General features: G+C 44.6%; 1 protein-coding gene across 6 annotated transcripts in view; it reads right to left on the bottom strand.

The window, feature by feature from the left end:
* The window catches only part of PLEKHG4 (pleckstrin homology and RhoGEF domain containing G4), a 92,044-nt gene that overhangs the window by 27,486 nt on the left and 51,927 nt on the right, over positions 1 to 12,631 (bottom strand). For all 6 annotated transcript variants that reach the window (XR_003399206.1, XM_026856675.1, XM_026856677.1 and 3 more), the window contains exon 11: positions 2,031 to 2,169. Coding sequence is in view for 5 of the 6 variants with exons in the window: in XM_026856675.1 (XP_026712476.1) it covers positions 2,031 to 2,169 (139 nt within the window). In the remaining variant the exon portion in view is untranslated. The remainder of the gene's footprint in view (positions 1 to 2,030; positions 2,170 to 12,631) is intronic.

Here is a 12,631-nt window from a genome sequence, read left to right as displayed (position 1 = left end):
GATTCCCCCCCCCCCCCATCTGCAATGTTTCATGGTTCTCTGGGACTCTCAGCTACCGGTATTCTGAAGGCAGCTCGCCACAAAGCCCTGCAGTAACTGCAGGCTCCTCAACAGAGCCCAGCCACTGCCACAGTTATAAACCTACATCCTCAAACATGGGTACAGAACTAACAAGAGTGTCCTAAAAGCAAAGCAGATGCAGGAGGCCAGGCAGGATAACACAGCATCTCCATCAACTGGGTTTTAAAAACAGGTTAGTACACTTGTCTGCAGTGCTTCAGGCATAGCTGCACCTGGGGCAGGGGATAGACTGAATGTTTCCTAATGCCCACACATCCTGTCTTCCTCTATCATCTAAACTCATATCCCAACTCAACCCCACAATTAAGGACAAAATCCTAGTCTTGTGGACTGAGAGAGAGTCTGTGCTCATGGAACAAGCCCATCGGCAAGAGGAGGAGATGGGGACAGGTTCCCAGGCTGTGACCCATACTGCAGAGGGGCACACTGCCACTGCCTAGAGCTTCTAGGCAGGCTTAAAAGTAGGAGCAGCTGCTGCCATCATTGGTGATCTGCAAGCAAAGTAAAGATGGAAGCGGTCAGTTTTGCTCAATTCAATCAAAAAAAGTTCAACTTAAAACAGGACAGGTTGTAGAGTTTGCTTTGGTGCCTTTTTTCATTTCTGTTTGGTGTTAGAAACCTGTGTGTTTAAGGGAGTCTTTACTAGGTTCTTGCATCACACTTCTTGTCTTGAACACGTGTATGGCGCCGAGCGTCTGCCTCCAAATGGGAAATCATTAGAACTCTCGGATCCACCTTGGCCTATGAAAACAGTAGGTAGGCTACAGCCTCCTTTGCAAATCCAGTTCTCTCCAGAGGAGAAGAGCCCAGAATCCTAGAAGATCAACAGTGAAACTAGTCCTAGTACTGATCTTTAAGGATGCAGATTGCTAAGGTGAGCTCCAAACAGCACACAACCCTTCACACACAGGGTAATAGGTGATATAAAAAAAACTTGTCATTGTTGACAAGTTACAGCAAAGAAGACTACCTGACTCCATAATCTCGAGGTCAAGTTCAGGTTTAGGGAGCACATCTGGGATCTGAAACACTGAAAGAACTGATCAGATCTTGTAGGACACTCAGACAGCCTGAGCTACTTTATGACTTTTTAAGGTTCTCTATGCAACTACAAGTTTCAAGGTCTTTCTGAGAACCAGTACCTGTTTGCTTCAGTTATCCCACAGCTGTAAAGAGTTTCAGTGAGCACCACATAAAGGGGAATTTTAAACTCCTACAGAAGTGCAGGGGGGGAGGTGTGTGTTGATCATAGCTCTTGGATTAAGGACAAGAGGCTGTTGCCCTGCTTGCAGACTGTATACAGGGCTGCAGCCAGAAGCAAAGGGAGTGTGCCTGGGGCTTATCAGATAGAAGGGACCTGAGCACCACACAGGAATCTGAACAACAGAGTGCACCGAACAGACAGACAGTGAGCGTGGGGTATGTGATGTGGCTCATTCAGCAACAGGATGTAGGCAAACCCTGCAGGATCTCCAGCCCAGAGGGGACACGCAGACTCATAGTCAGCTTATTGCCATTGCTCTGCTGCTTCTCAAGGTAGAGCATGAAGAATGGATCCTCAACAGTCTTGCTGAGAGAGTACTTTTGCTGACTAGTGTGAAAAGACACCCCACCTCCAAGTGCACTGCTTACCAATGAACCACTGCACTGTCATCTTTAAGTATGGAAAAAACATCACAAGATGTTTATGGGGTTTGACTGATCCACACGTAGAAAGCAGCCAGGAGACTTTTACCTGGCACTAGAAGATACCAGGCATAACAGTGGCTTGGTTCTCAGCATATCTGAAGAATCTCTCTCAAATTCTTATGTTCAGTTGTTCTTTTTAAGGGTCTACAAGCATCATTCTACATCTTCACACAAAAGATCAACAGGCCCAGTACCTGCTGTGGGACACACAGTCAGAGGGTGGCAGTAGGCAGTCACTGGAACTGACAGACAGGCCTTACCTCCTTAAAACACTCTTCCACTTTCTCGAACTCCATCACCAGCTCCAGTTCCTGGATGCGTTTGTTTGACAGCATCACCAGTCGGTGCACGCCCTCATCAACTCGATTATAAAGCACACTGGCAGCATCAAGTGCGTCTCTGGAAAGGGACACAAGCCTGGTCAGGAGTTTTGCACTGGGGCCTTCCCCCAGCATTTCATACCAAAGTGACCTGGCTAACAGCAGCACTGCAGTCATCCTCCCTGTGGAACCGTGACAGCCATCTCTGTATGGAGAGCAGAAGGAGAATAATGCTGCTCCCTGCACGTTCTGGTAATTCATCACTCGGATCCCAGTGCAGACAACTTGGCAGGAAGGACAAGAGCATCTCCTTCCAGCCAGGCTCCTTGCAAAATCTACTGTACTTGTCAGACAGGATACTGAGCTTTTCATAAATGCAGATTATTGCATCAATGGGATTTCACAAAACACAGGGTCAGGCAGTCTCAGTGTTTCATTTAAATAATAAGTAATCAGTATGAAGCCAATCTCTCCTGACTAACAACAATATATAGCACCTGATGCCCCACACTTAGGATTTCCACCAGCCAAACAAAAATGCAAAGCGTACAGCACCCCAGCACCAAGAGAAACTGAATTTTACAATGTGGTGCTGGAAAGATTTGGAGACAGACCTCCCTGTCTTCCACAGGCAGCTGTGCTATCAAAGCCCAACAGGCAACACCAGGCAGCACTCTCCCTGCCAGCCTGGGCACAGCAGAAGTTAACCTCCTCCAGGCACAGGACGGGATGAAGGGGTTCACACTGGAGCCCAGTGCCCTTGGACGGGTGGAGCCAGGGACTCAGCACATCCTGGCAAGATGAATGTTAGCAAGATCCTTTCAGATGTGTGCAACACCTCTCCAGCACAGCTTCAGGTGAATTATGGACAAAATCCAGGAGACAGAATAACTCTGAATGTTATTCTTTCCCATATTCGTTCTGTTTCTAGATTTCCCCTTCTTTTACAAGTACAGACTCAACGGACACCTGCAACAAAATACTACAGCCTCCTTCAGATGTGATCTACACCAGCATGTTCAGCTGCCTGAGCATCTCCTGTACTCACCCTAAACCAGCTTTCATTTTGCAATTGTCTTACCACCTTCTGGCTTTAAAAGGCATGGATTTTTTTTATCATATTATTAAAATTATTCAAAGCACTTGTGAAATAGGTAGCTAATAAAACTCTGAAAGCTTTACTCCTGAAAATTAATACAAGCAATTCAGCATTCACGTTTATTTCTTCTTTGGGTTACAGGCAATCGTGAACCTATGAAATGCAACCAAATATGAGCATTTAGTGGCAACATTCCTGTAGTTTTTAGAAAGTATTTAATTAACATGAGGTAGTGCAATAGGTCTGGACAACTAGCTCTTTTTTCCATTCAGAATTCCATCCAGTGTGCAACAGCCAACTTGTCAAACCTCAGGCTCTTAGATACTTTTGTTTTTCCTCTTCAAAATGCCATTAGACCAAATCAGTTTCTCCAAAGTGCAGCCAAAAAACCCCGAATTGTTTCTGGATTAAGATCAGTATTACTGCAGTGGAGACAGGTTCTCTACAGAGAATCTGCAAGCTTCAATGGAAAGATCTGAGCTGTAACACTGCTCCCGCATTTCCCCAAACCGCCATAAACAAACAGTGATGATATGAGCTTTCTGTTTTGCAATGCTTTCCTAGGACAGACTCAGATCCAGCCTAGGAGACTTGCAGCAGCAGAGCCATAATCACTGCCCAAGCTGAGCTCTGGAAAGTGTGTTTACAGAGCAGGTTGTGAAGGCCAGTTCCCGTCAGCAGCAGTGACACAGCTAGAACAGCTAATGAGAAACAGTTCGGAAGATCGCTGGAAGTTATATTTGGCAACAACATCAACACTGTTGGGTTTTGTGCAGCGGAGCAAATCTGTCAGGCCCTGGTTTCTGCATAAAGCTCCAGCAAAATACAATACTGATGGCCGGACAGACAGATATCCTTGTGTCTTACTCCCATGGATCTGAAGTCCCTGCTGGCATGAACGCTCTCATACACTCAGGAAAGCACACCAACACATCAAATGCTCTTCCCCCCACCGGTGCAGACAAGTGAGCACCTATAACTTTAGGCATTACAGACTGGTACATAGAAACATTCACAATTTTCCTCTCATGAGGCAAAAATATTTTTCCAACATTTCCCTAAGCTTCCATGGAAATTACTTTGGTGTTGATACTGCTTCCTGCAGTTCTTTCTGTAATGGAAATCCTTGTGTCCACCCAAGCCCATGAGAAAGTAAGCATGCATTGTTTCAATCCTTAACAAGGTATCGTAAGATGGTAACCGTATGGCTTAGCAACTGGAAACACATTACAGCTCTTGAGCTGGCTGACCTAGCACAGAATAGGATCTGATATAGGAAGTCCTACTCCATACCTTTCCATACCTAATGGAGGAAAAGGGACTCCAGTTATCTCAAATTTGGGCTATTTTTCTTGATAGGAGTCAGTCACAGCCTGGGTTGCAAGGCTCTAAATACTACAGACTCCCACGTAGCAGTCAGCACATTTCCCAAAGTCACAAAACATAGGCTTTCCTGAAGACAGTACTGTTAACTATGGGAAAAAAATCACCCTCAAGGTAGAGGGATAGGAAGCAATTACAAAACAAACATGTTTTAAGTATTTTTTTATAAACAGAAATTGTAAGGTCACTGTGCAGAGGCGAATTCACCATGCCATCAATGACAAGACCAGTCTCTGAGCATGCTTGGGATAAGTATCAGCCTTATGACCAGCAAGCCACACTAGGGAAAAGTAAGGTTCAAAAATGCAGCAATAAAATACTACTTCTGGTCCACCCGCCAAGCCCTGAGGAGCCCAACTTTAGGAGAAGAGAAGGTGCTTGGGTGAACTGCTTGCTGCTAAGCTGAAAGACTGAAAAAAAAATTCACCCCAAAGAGCGCTCTTCTGGCCCCACACATCTTCCTTCCACATAAAGAATTAGCCCAGATTATTGGCAATATTAGAAAAATAAAGAGCCATACTCTGAAGATCTCAGTAAAACCAAGCCTGCATTGCATTTGCAGAAAGTGGTAGAGAAGAACCAAGCTAGAGCCTCCAGTTAGGAAGTGAGCATTCAGCCCTCTGAACCACCTGTAATCCATGTCCAGGCAAATAACATGACAGCTACACATGTCTACAGATACTCAGTCATCCTCCCTCTAAGTCAGCTGATTCAATGGAACTAAAAATGACACCCTGTTACTGAATGTATACAGGTAAAACCTTTGCTTTACTGATCCACTTACCTCAGTCTAGGATACATTTGGGAGTTTATACCATAAGCAGGAACTGGACAGAGAATTCATTTCAGGTAAGAGGGCTGGAAATTAGCTCTTGTTTTTATCTAAATCAGGCTGTTTAGGGTATATATGATCTAAACCACCTTGCTCTTGTCATTTAAGTAACTTAGTCTTCTGTAGATGCTTGCAGCTGGCTACTGATACACTTGTTAGGGCACAACCCAACACCCTGAGGCTGCTACTTCTCTTGGTCCTGCCAGTGGTTTGCTGAATGACTGCACATGAGCCACCCAGAAAAAAAAAGTTTCCAAATGGCTCCTCTGGGCTCAGAGCCCCAGAGGGACTTCAGGTGTGGCCTTACACCATCCCTCCTCCTCTGCTGAGTTCCTCCAGCATCTCAGCACCTCAGTCCTTTGTTTCAAGTTCCAGCCATGATGTTTTCACACGTTCTGCCTCGCTTAGCAGGCATTCGTTAAAACCTCAATGTCTAGTTGTTGGTCTTCCATTGCATCTCCAAGGTAACTCCGTTCATACGCTGTCAGCTCTTGACAGTTCATTTTTACTAGCTTGATAGGCTCTGACTAACACCCATCTTCTACTCTCTTACACAGAGGAAAAATATAACCCTTTCCACCCTGTAATATAAAGTAAGTAGGCAAACTAAGCCAAACAAAGAAATTGCTCACAGCTCATGGGAAAGTTTGGGGTTTCGATTTACTTGTGTGCTTCCACTGCTCACAGAAAGTATCCATTGGGCATTAAGCACGCTCTCCCAAATCCCTGTACATCTGTTTACCTATTTACACATACCCATCCATTTGCAGATTCACACCTTAAAAAATTCCTAAATAATTTCTAGTATACTAGTAAACTCAACGATACCCTGCAACAGGAAGTTTAATGGGAAAAGAATACCTTGGCATAAATAACTATTTCTTTTTCAGAGGAGTTTTTCATTCCTGTCATTCATTGGAGTAAAGAAACCAAATATTGAGAATTTGGTTGAAGAAGAAAAAGGGACTTCCATCCTGCCACACAAAAGGAAAACACCTGGTTGTTAAGCACCTTAAAGATATTTTAATAGTGACCTGTGCAACTCTGAGGAAAGAAAGCAGAGAGTTCTTTGGAGTCAGTGGAAAGTCTTGTCTAAGCTTAGATTTGTTTGGATGCATTGCAATTTCCCTGCACATGTGAGTGTGGTAGTAAGAGTCTTTCACTACATTCTTCCATAGTCAAATCATCCAAAGTAATTTTGCAATAGTGCAGAGTCAATATAATTTATAGCAAAAAGGAGTAGCTTGATGTCAGTTTATGTTTCCCCAAATCCTGTTTTCATTGGGCAATTATCGTTTCAGTGGAAAAGGTTCCAAACATCTTCAGTTTTCTGGAGAAGCGCCAAGCAGTTGTATAATGGTAGGGTAATTTTAGACCTATAATTTAGAAAGACCATTTCTGTCTGAATCCATCCTTCGAAAAATCTAGCCTTGGAGAGTTACACTTTAGTTTTCAAAGCAAAATACCCAATTCGTTTTCACAAAAATAAATCAATGGCCACAGAAGAGGCATCCAGCAGGCTTGCAAAAGCAGGTGTTGCACAAGCCACGCCTCCCGATGTGAGACACAAATAGAAGAGTGTAGGGAGGAGGGAAGCAAAAGAACCATTGTTGTTCTGCAACTTATTGTCTGTCCCTTATGAAACTGCTCTAGCCAACAGCAAGAGGGACAGTTAAAAGTGAAGGCTAAAACTAGAACTCATCCTCCACTAACCTGGGTCAATTTTAAAATAGCAAAATATTTGTGGATGGAAAGTACATAAGACACACTGCCTTTTTCTAGTGTATTTGGTGGGGTTTAGGCAAATATGTTGCAGCTAACTTGCCCTGAAAAATCAGATGTCCCTGATCATTCTGCAATTTAGAATCAGCATGGTCAGATGTTACAACATTAGCCTCATCTAGTCTTCCACTCCTGGTGCTGAACTCCCCTTGTGGATGTCTCTACAGGTTTTGGCAGAAAGGGAATAAGATCTGGCAACTAGGACATTAAAGGATAGCTTGGCCCAAGGACATCACCCAGATCATTTGTGCTGATACCTTGGCTACAAAACATTTACACATCCTGAGCAATGCTTTAGGAACAAATCCTTCCAGCTTAGCAGGGAAAGTCCTGTGTGCCTGAGGGCTGTTTCACAGGAAGAGAAATAAATGCATTAGAGCCACTGTCAATCATGAATGCATTTTGGTAGCAGCCTACATGTCTGACATTTTTGTAATGAACCCATAAAAGGAGGTCAACCTCAAATGCATGCTCCTGCTCTTCAAGCTGAAAACTGCACATGCAGCTGAGGTTCAAATTCAAACTGGCCATGGTGAAGCTAACACAGATATTGCTAAATAAATTGTAATTACTCTCTGCAGCACACAAACAGCCACAGTGGTTTTAATTACCTAATGAAAGTATTTGAGGAACTGGGTACAGTTTTTAGAACCCCAAATTGTCCTTAGAAAGGCACAGAGGTCAAACACCAAGTTTGGGGTTGCCTGTGGGATTCCTTCCACTCATAACAGGAACAGCAGATCTGGCTGAGACCACAGACCTGACTGAATGCCTCCTCACTGGTTACCTGACAAGCACATGCACTGGGAACAACCCATCCAATTAATACAAGACACCACAGACCATAATTGCAAAGAGAATTCTATTCTGAGCACAGTTCATTTAAACATGTTTTTAGCAGAAATACACTCTGAAGTCCTTTTAAAAGAGAAGGGATTGATGCATACAGTTAAAGAAGTGTCCAAGTGCAGTCCCAAGCTGCAACCTTTGATTCTTTTCTCAGCCTGGCCTGCATTCAGTTACAATAAAACTTGTGTTCAGTCTCTGGTCGATTTTAAAGCCCTGTAAGATTCATAAAACTGGCTGGAAAAAACAACATTATAAAGAAATCCCAAACTAAGTAGCAGCCTACTTACAGGGTAAGCTCATCCTGCAGTGGAGCCTGAGATAGGATGTGGAAACACCATTCTGGGAACACCAAGCATCATGCTGTGGTTTTCTAACAGTCGTAAAAAACTCCTACCCCCAAACCTTGTCCCATGCACATTAACCTATTTATGTTTATACTCATTACCTAGGTCGACTGCACTAGTCTAACAGCTGTGTTCCTGGAGTTAGGACCACCAGGGTTTCGAGATGTCCTGCTCAAATACATACCCACTGTTATTAAAGTCACAAGCCTATCTCCCTAATACGTTCTCCGATTGCACACTCCCAGCGTTTATGATACATATAAGATACATATAATAGCAGCAACTGTGCTACTAACTAACCCAGCAACAGAAACATTTACCCCAACTCAGCCACATAAAAACTGGTGCTTGTGGGATGGTCTGGGCTGAGCCAGGAACTTCAGGCGGTTCAGCTAACATCCTATACTGGAAAATTTTTGCAATTTGTTCCATAATATTTTTAAACAGATAAAAGACACAGTGTGTCATTAATTACCTAATGCCCTGTTGGCATGACAAATATTGCAAACAAGAACAAGCAAAACTAGAGCCTTCTGGGTAAATTCCCACTGAATCCAGGAAGATTTAGGACATAAGACAGCAGAAAATAAATAACAGAAAGGGAGCGGAGGGGAATCATCTGATGAAAAGCCTAAAAGAACAATGAAAACTTACCTAGACAGAACTCTGCAGTCTTTTACCTCTCTGCAAATGCCAGAACTGGCTTCACACAGCACTTCATACAATCAGAATGACAACAGCTCCACGCTCCCTTATGTGCAGAGCAACGAGGTTTGTTTAATGCGAGCGTAAGTGCTTTTTACCAGGCTAAAACCACCACGCAACAGAGGGAACAGGTTAGACTGTAATGAAAATGAATACCAAGCAGCACAGTATGTGTTTGGAGAGAAGTGTTGCTGTGTGCTCCTCCCTCCACCTGACACAAACAAGACAGACCATGGAAGAGCACTGCCACTCATGTACTGCTAAGGGCCAAAGATTTAGTGTTTGTCAGCATCTTCCATGTCATCAGCAACAACACAAAGGTGCCTCATGGCAGAAAGCTGCCAATCTTTGAGGCCAAGATTTAAGCACTTTTTTTCATCTTGCCTCAAGGTGTACCAAGAGCTCGTCCTAACCAAGAGATGAAGGTTTTAGGATTAGGTCCACAGGAAAAACATGCAAAGGACACCTATCAATGAAAGGTGCCTCTCGCAGACCTTGTCAGGCATGTGCACTATGGCAAGTGGCAGCATGAGAGGTCCCCAAAGCTCCAGAGAGGCAGGAAGATGAGCAAGCACTAGTTAAGGAAACCAGGAAAATGGCATCCGTGAAAGGGACACAAGCACTGCCTTCTTTTGAAACCATGTACATCAGAGTAGCAACCATCAAACTGGCCACAGCACAGACAGAAGCAAACACATCTCTAAAGTAGAAAGGGAATGGTAGAAGACAGTATCTCCATGAAGGATTTTCCATGTAGGTTGCCTGGCTATGACCACCAGCATATGGCAGCAGCTGTCAGCTTGCAGATGCACACTCCATTTACCTTCCAAACCAAGAATGTCAGGCAGCCCCACCTCCCCACACTGCGACCAACACACCAGACATCTGTCTTCTCTCTACCCTTGCCCCTAACTTGTCCCATATTTGGATGACCAGCTTAGTCTCTGCCTCTACCCCAGACAGAGCTTCAGATGGTGCTTGTGCAGTCCCTCAGCAGGCCCTCCTGGAGCCCATGAGAGCTTGTACATTATCCAAGTTTACTCCTGCTTGTACACCACTCTGCAGAGTGGCACATGCCTTCCTTGGAGCATCCCATGAGTTGCTACTAACAAGCTAAAGACCCACAGACATGAACTCCTACAGCACCACCCAGCTATAACCCAGTGCTTCATCAACAGCAGACACCCCTACGTTAACTGGCCACAGCCTCAAGCAGACCTAGTGCCTCAATACTGTGTGTGGAAGCCAGGCACAAGAACTGTGGAGGCTGTTAGCCATAAGATCACCCTCTTTGTTGCTGCAATTGAGTCAGGTCCAGCATCGGGAACCTGGCAGCTGCTGCTCAGGAAGCCTGCTCTGTACTGCCCATTACCTCTGCTCAGTCAGGTCCCCACCCAGGGCTTCCAACCAGATCACCAAGCCACACTAAAAATAGCCAGCTCACAAAACCAGCTCTAGCCACTCCACCCTCAAAGTACAGAGACTAACTATACTGCCTTCTGCAAACAAAAGGAGAGTTCACTCCTCCGTCTATTTATAAGCTGCTTATTCACAGCTTGCAAGCACAAATTCTTTTCAGATGAGGAGCTTGGGGGAAGAGATTATGCTTTTGCTGGTTCCATGTTGCACACAGCCCAGCACCTAACCTAGTCATTCCATTACCATCCAAGGTTTTTCCTTTTTCTTTCAGCTCTCAAATCTAGTCTTGTGGCTATCTTGCCCACCAACATGCAGAGCATGATGCAATCCCACTCCCATGCAACACTGAGAACACACCTGGCTGGTAGAGCCAGGCATGTGCCAGGTGTGTTCTGGTTCAACTAGCATAAAGCATCTTAATATAAAATGTTTGTATCTTCATTACTCCACTTCTGACTCATAGCGTATCTAGAGGACAAAAGACATCACTGGACACTTTGTCTAGGCAAGCATTCCCAGCTCTTGGCTATGCTGGAAGAGCAGCAATAATGAAAACAGTGGAAAATGTCTGGCTAAAGACCAGGTTAAAAGTCTCCCTGTCTTGCTGCCCAGCCCCACACAACTGCCTCACTTTATTAAGAGCTCCCACTGCTGCTGTCTGGCTTCTGGCAGCTTCTCTGACATTTCCATCATAAGCCTGGAGAAGTCTTCAAAATCCACCACAAAATAAGCGATGCATTAGTCCACCTTCCACAACTGGCTTAGTGAGTTGCCTGCGAACCACAGACTGGTTGATCAATACATTAGATATCCAGCAGCCAAAGACAGACCTGCTAGCCAACTCTATGTAACTTATTAAAAAGACTGTTTATTAAAAATTTCCTGTGCAAAAGTAAGTATTAATAGCATTAAAGTAATGGATGTCTCCATGGTATTTGTTCACACTTACTGACAGGAACTTCAGCTAGGCTTACAGATCTGCATTTCAATGCCCAAAAAGACTGAGACAGCAATACCTGGAAGCTTTCAGCTAACAGACCTGGAGAAGCACTGAGCCTTCAGCACAGCAGATGGTGTGAAGGCAAATGTGCTGGCTTTAAAGCCAGCCATCTCCACCAACAATGAATAAGTGACAATGTCACCTTCAGCAGTCCACCTGCACCTTTGGGTGGCCAGCCTCTGCTGAAACTATCATTACAGCACTTCAAGAGGCGCCACAAGGATACTGGTTCATCAGTACCACACCCACACCAACTCCAGGCCAAATTCAGCCTGGTCTTCCTAGAGGTAGGAGGGTGGTGTGGGACCAGCTGAGCACACCACATACCCTTAGCCAACTCCCTATGATGGGCTGCCTGCAGGATACATGTTCTGGTGACAGAGCTCCTCCTTTCTAAGCTGGGAAAAGGCTGAGATCCAGAAAGACTGCTTGGAGACATCTTTCTTTCCCTTTGTGGATAAGTGGCTAGATAGGTAAGGCTATCTTTTACAGCAGTACTTGGTAGAGAAAGCAGTGCAGACTCTTGATCAGCTCACACTAGGAACAGAAAGTGAGTAGTGTTACCAATCAAAGACACTACTGTGGTGCTACAGCATCTCTCAGGATAAGACCATCCAGGAAGGACTACCAGAGGCTCAAAGCATGTGCCAGAGAAACAACTGGATGTACCATAATATATCTCTCCTTCATGACCACATCTCTCATGGGATGAGTTCAATTTATCCAGGAGAGAAGCCATGTCACTGGCTTAGCAAACCCTCACAAAGCCTGGGTCAGACCTGAGCAGCAATGAGATCCCACTGCTCCGGGTCACAAAACATTCCAAAGGGCATCTCGGTTCTCCAGGAGGGAAGAGCGGGGAAATATGCCAAAATCCAACCCCGACAGAAGGGTTTCATTACTAAAGAAAGACTAAAGCAAGTCTTGTTTGCTATGTGCTCCAGAAAGGTATTTGGCAGATAACATCTGACTGCACAGAGCACAAGCCGGCTTCCTTGCCTATTTTAGCATACTATCTCTAACCTGCAGTCAAGTGTTTTCAGACAGGTTTGTCCATCTCTATTCTTACCACCTCCCGCTCTTCATTTCATTACATGAAGCTAGCAAGAAAGACAGCTGTGAGAGCTA

The sequence above is a fragment of the Athene cunicularia genome, assembly GCF_003259725.1.
Source record: "Athene cunicularia isolate RWA chromosome 11 unlocalized genomic scaffold, athCun1 chr11_part1, whole genome shotgun sequence".
NCBI lineage: Eukaryota > Metazoa > Chordata > Aves > Strigiformes > Strigidae > Athene > Athene cunicularia.
This window is presented reverse-complemented; position numbering and strand designations above follow the sequence as displayed.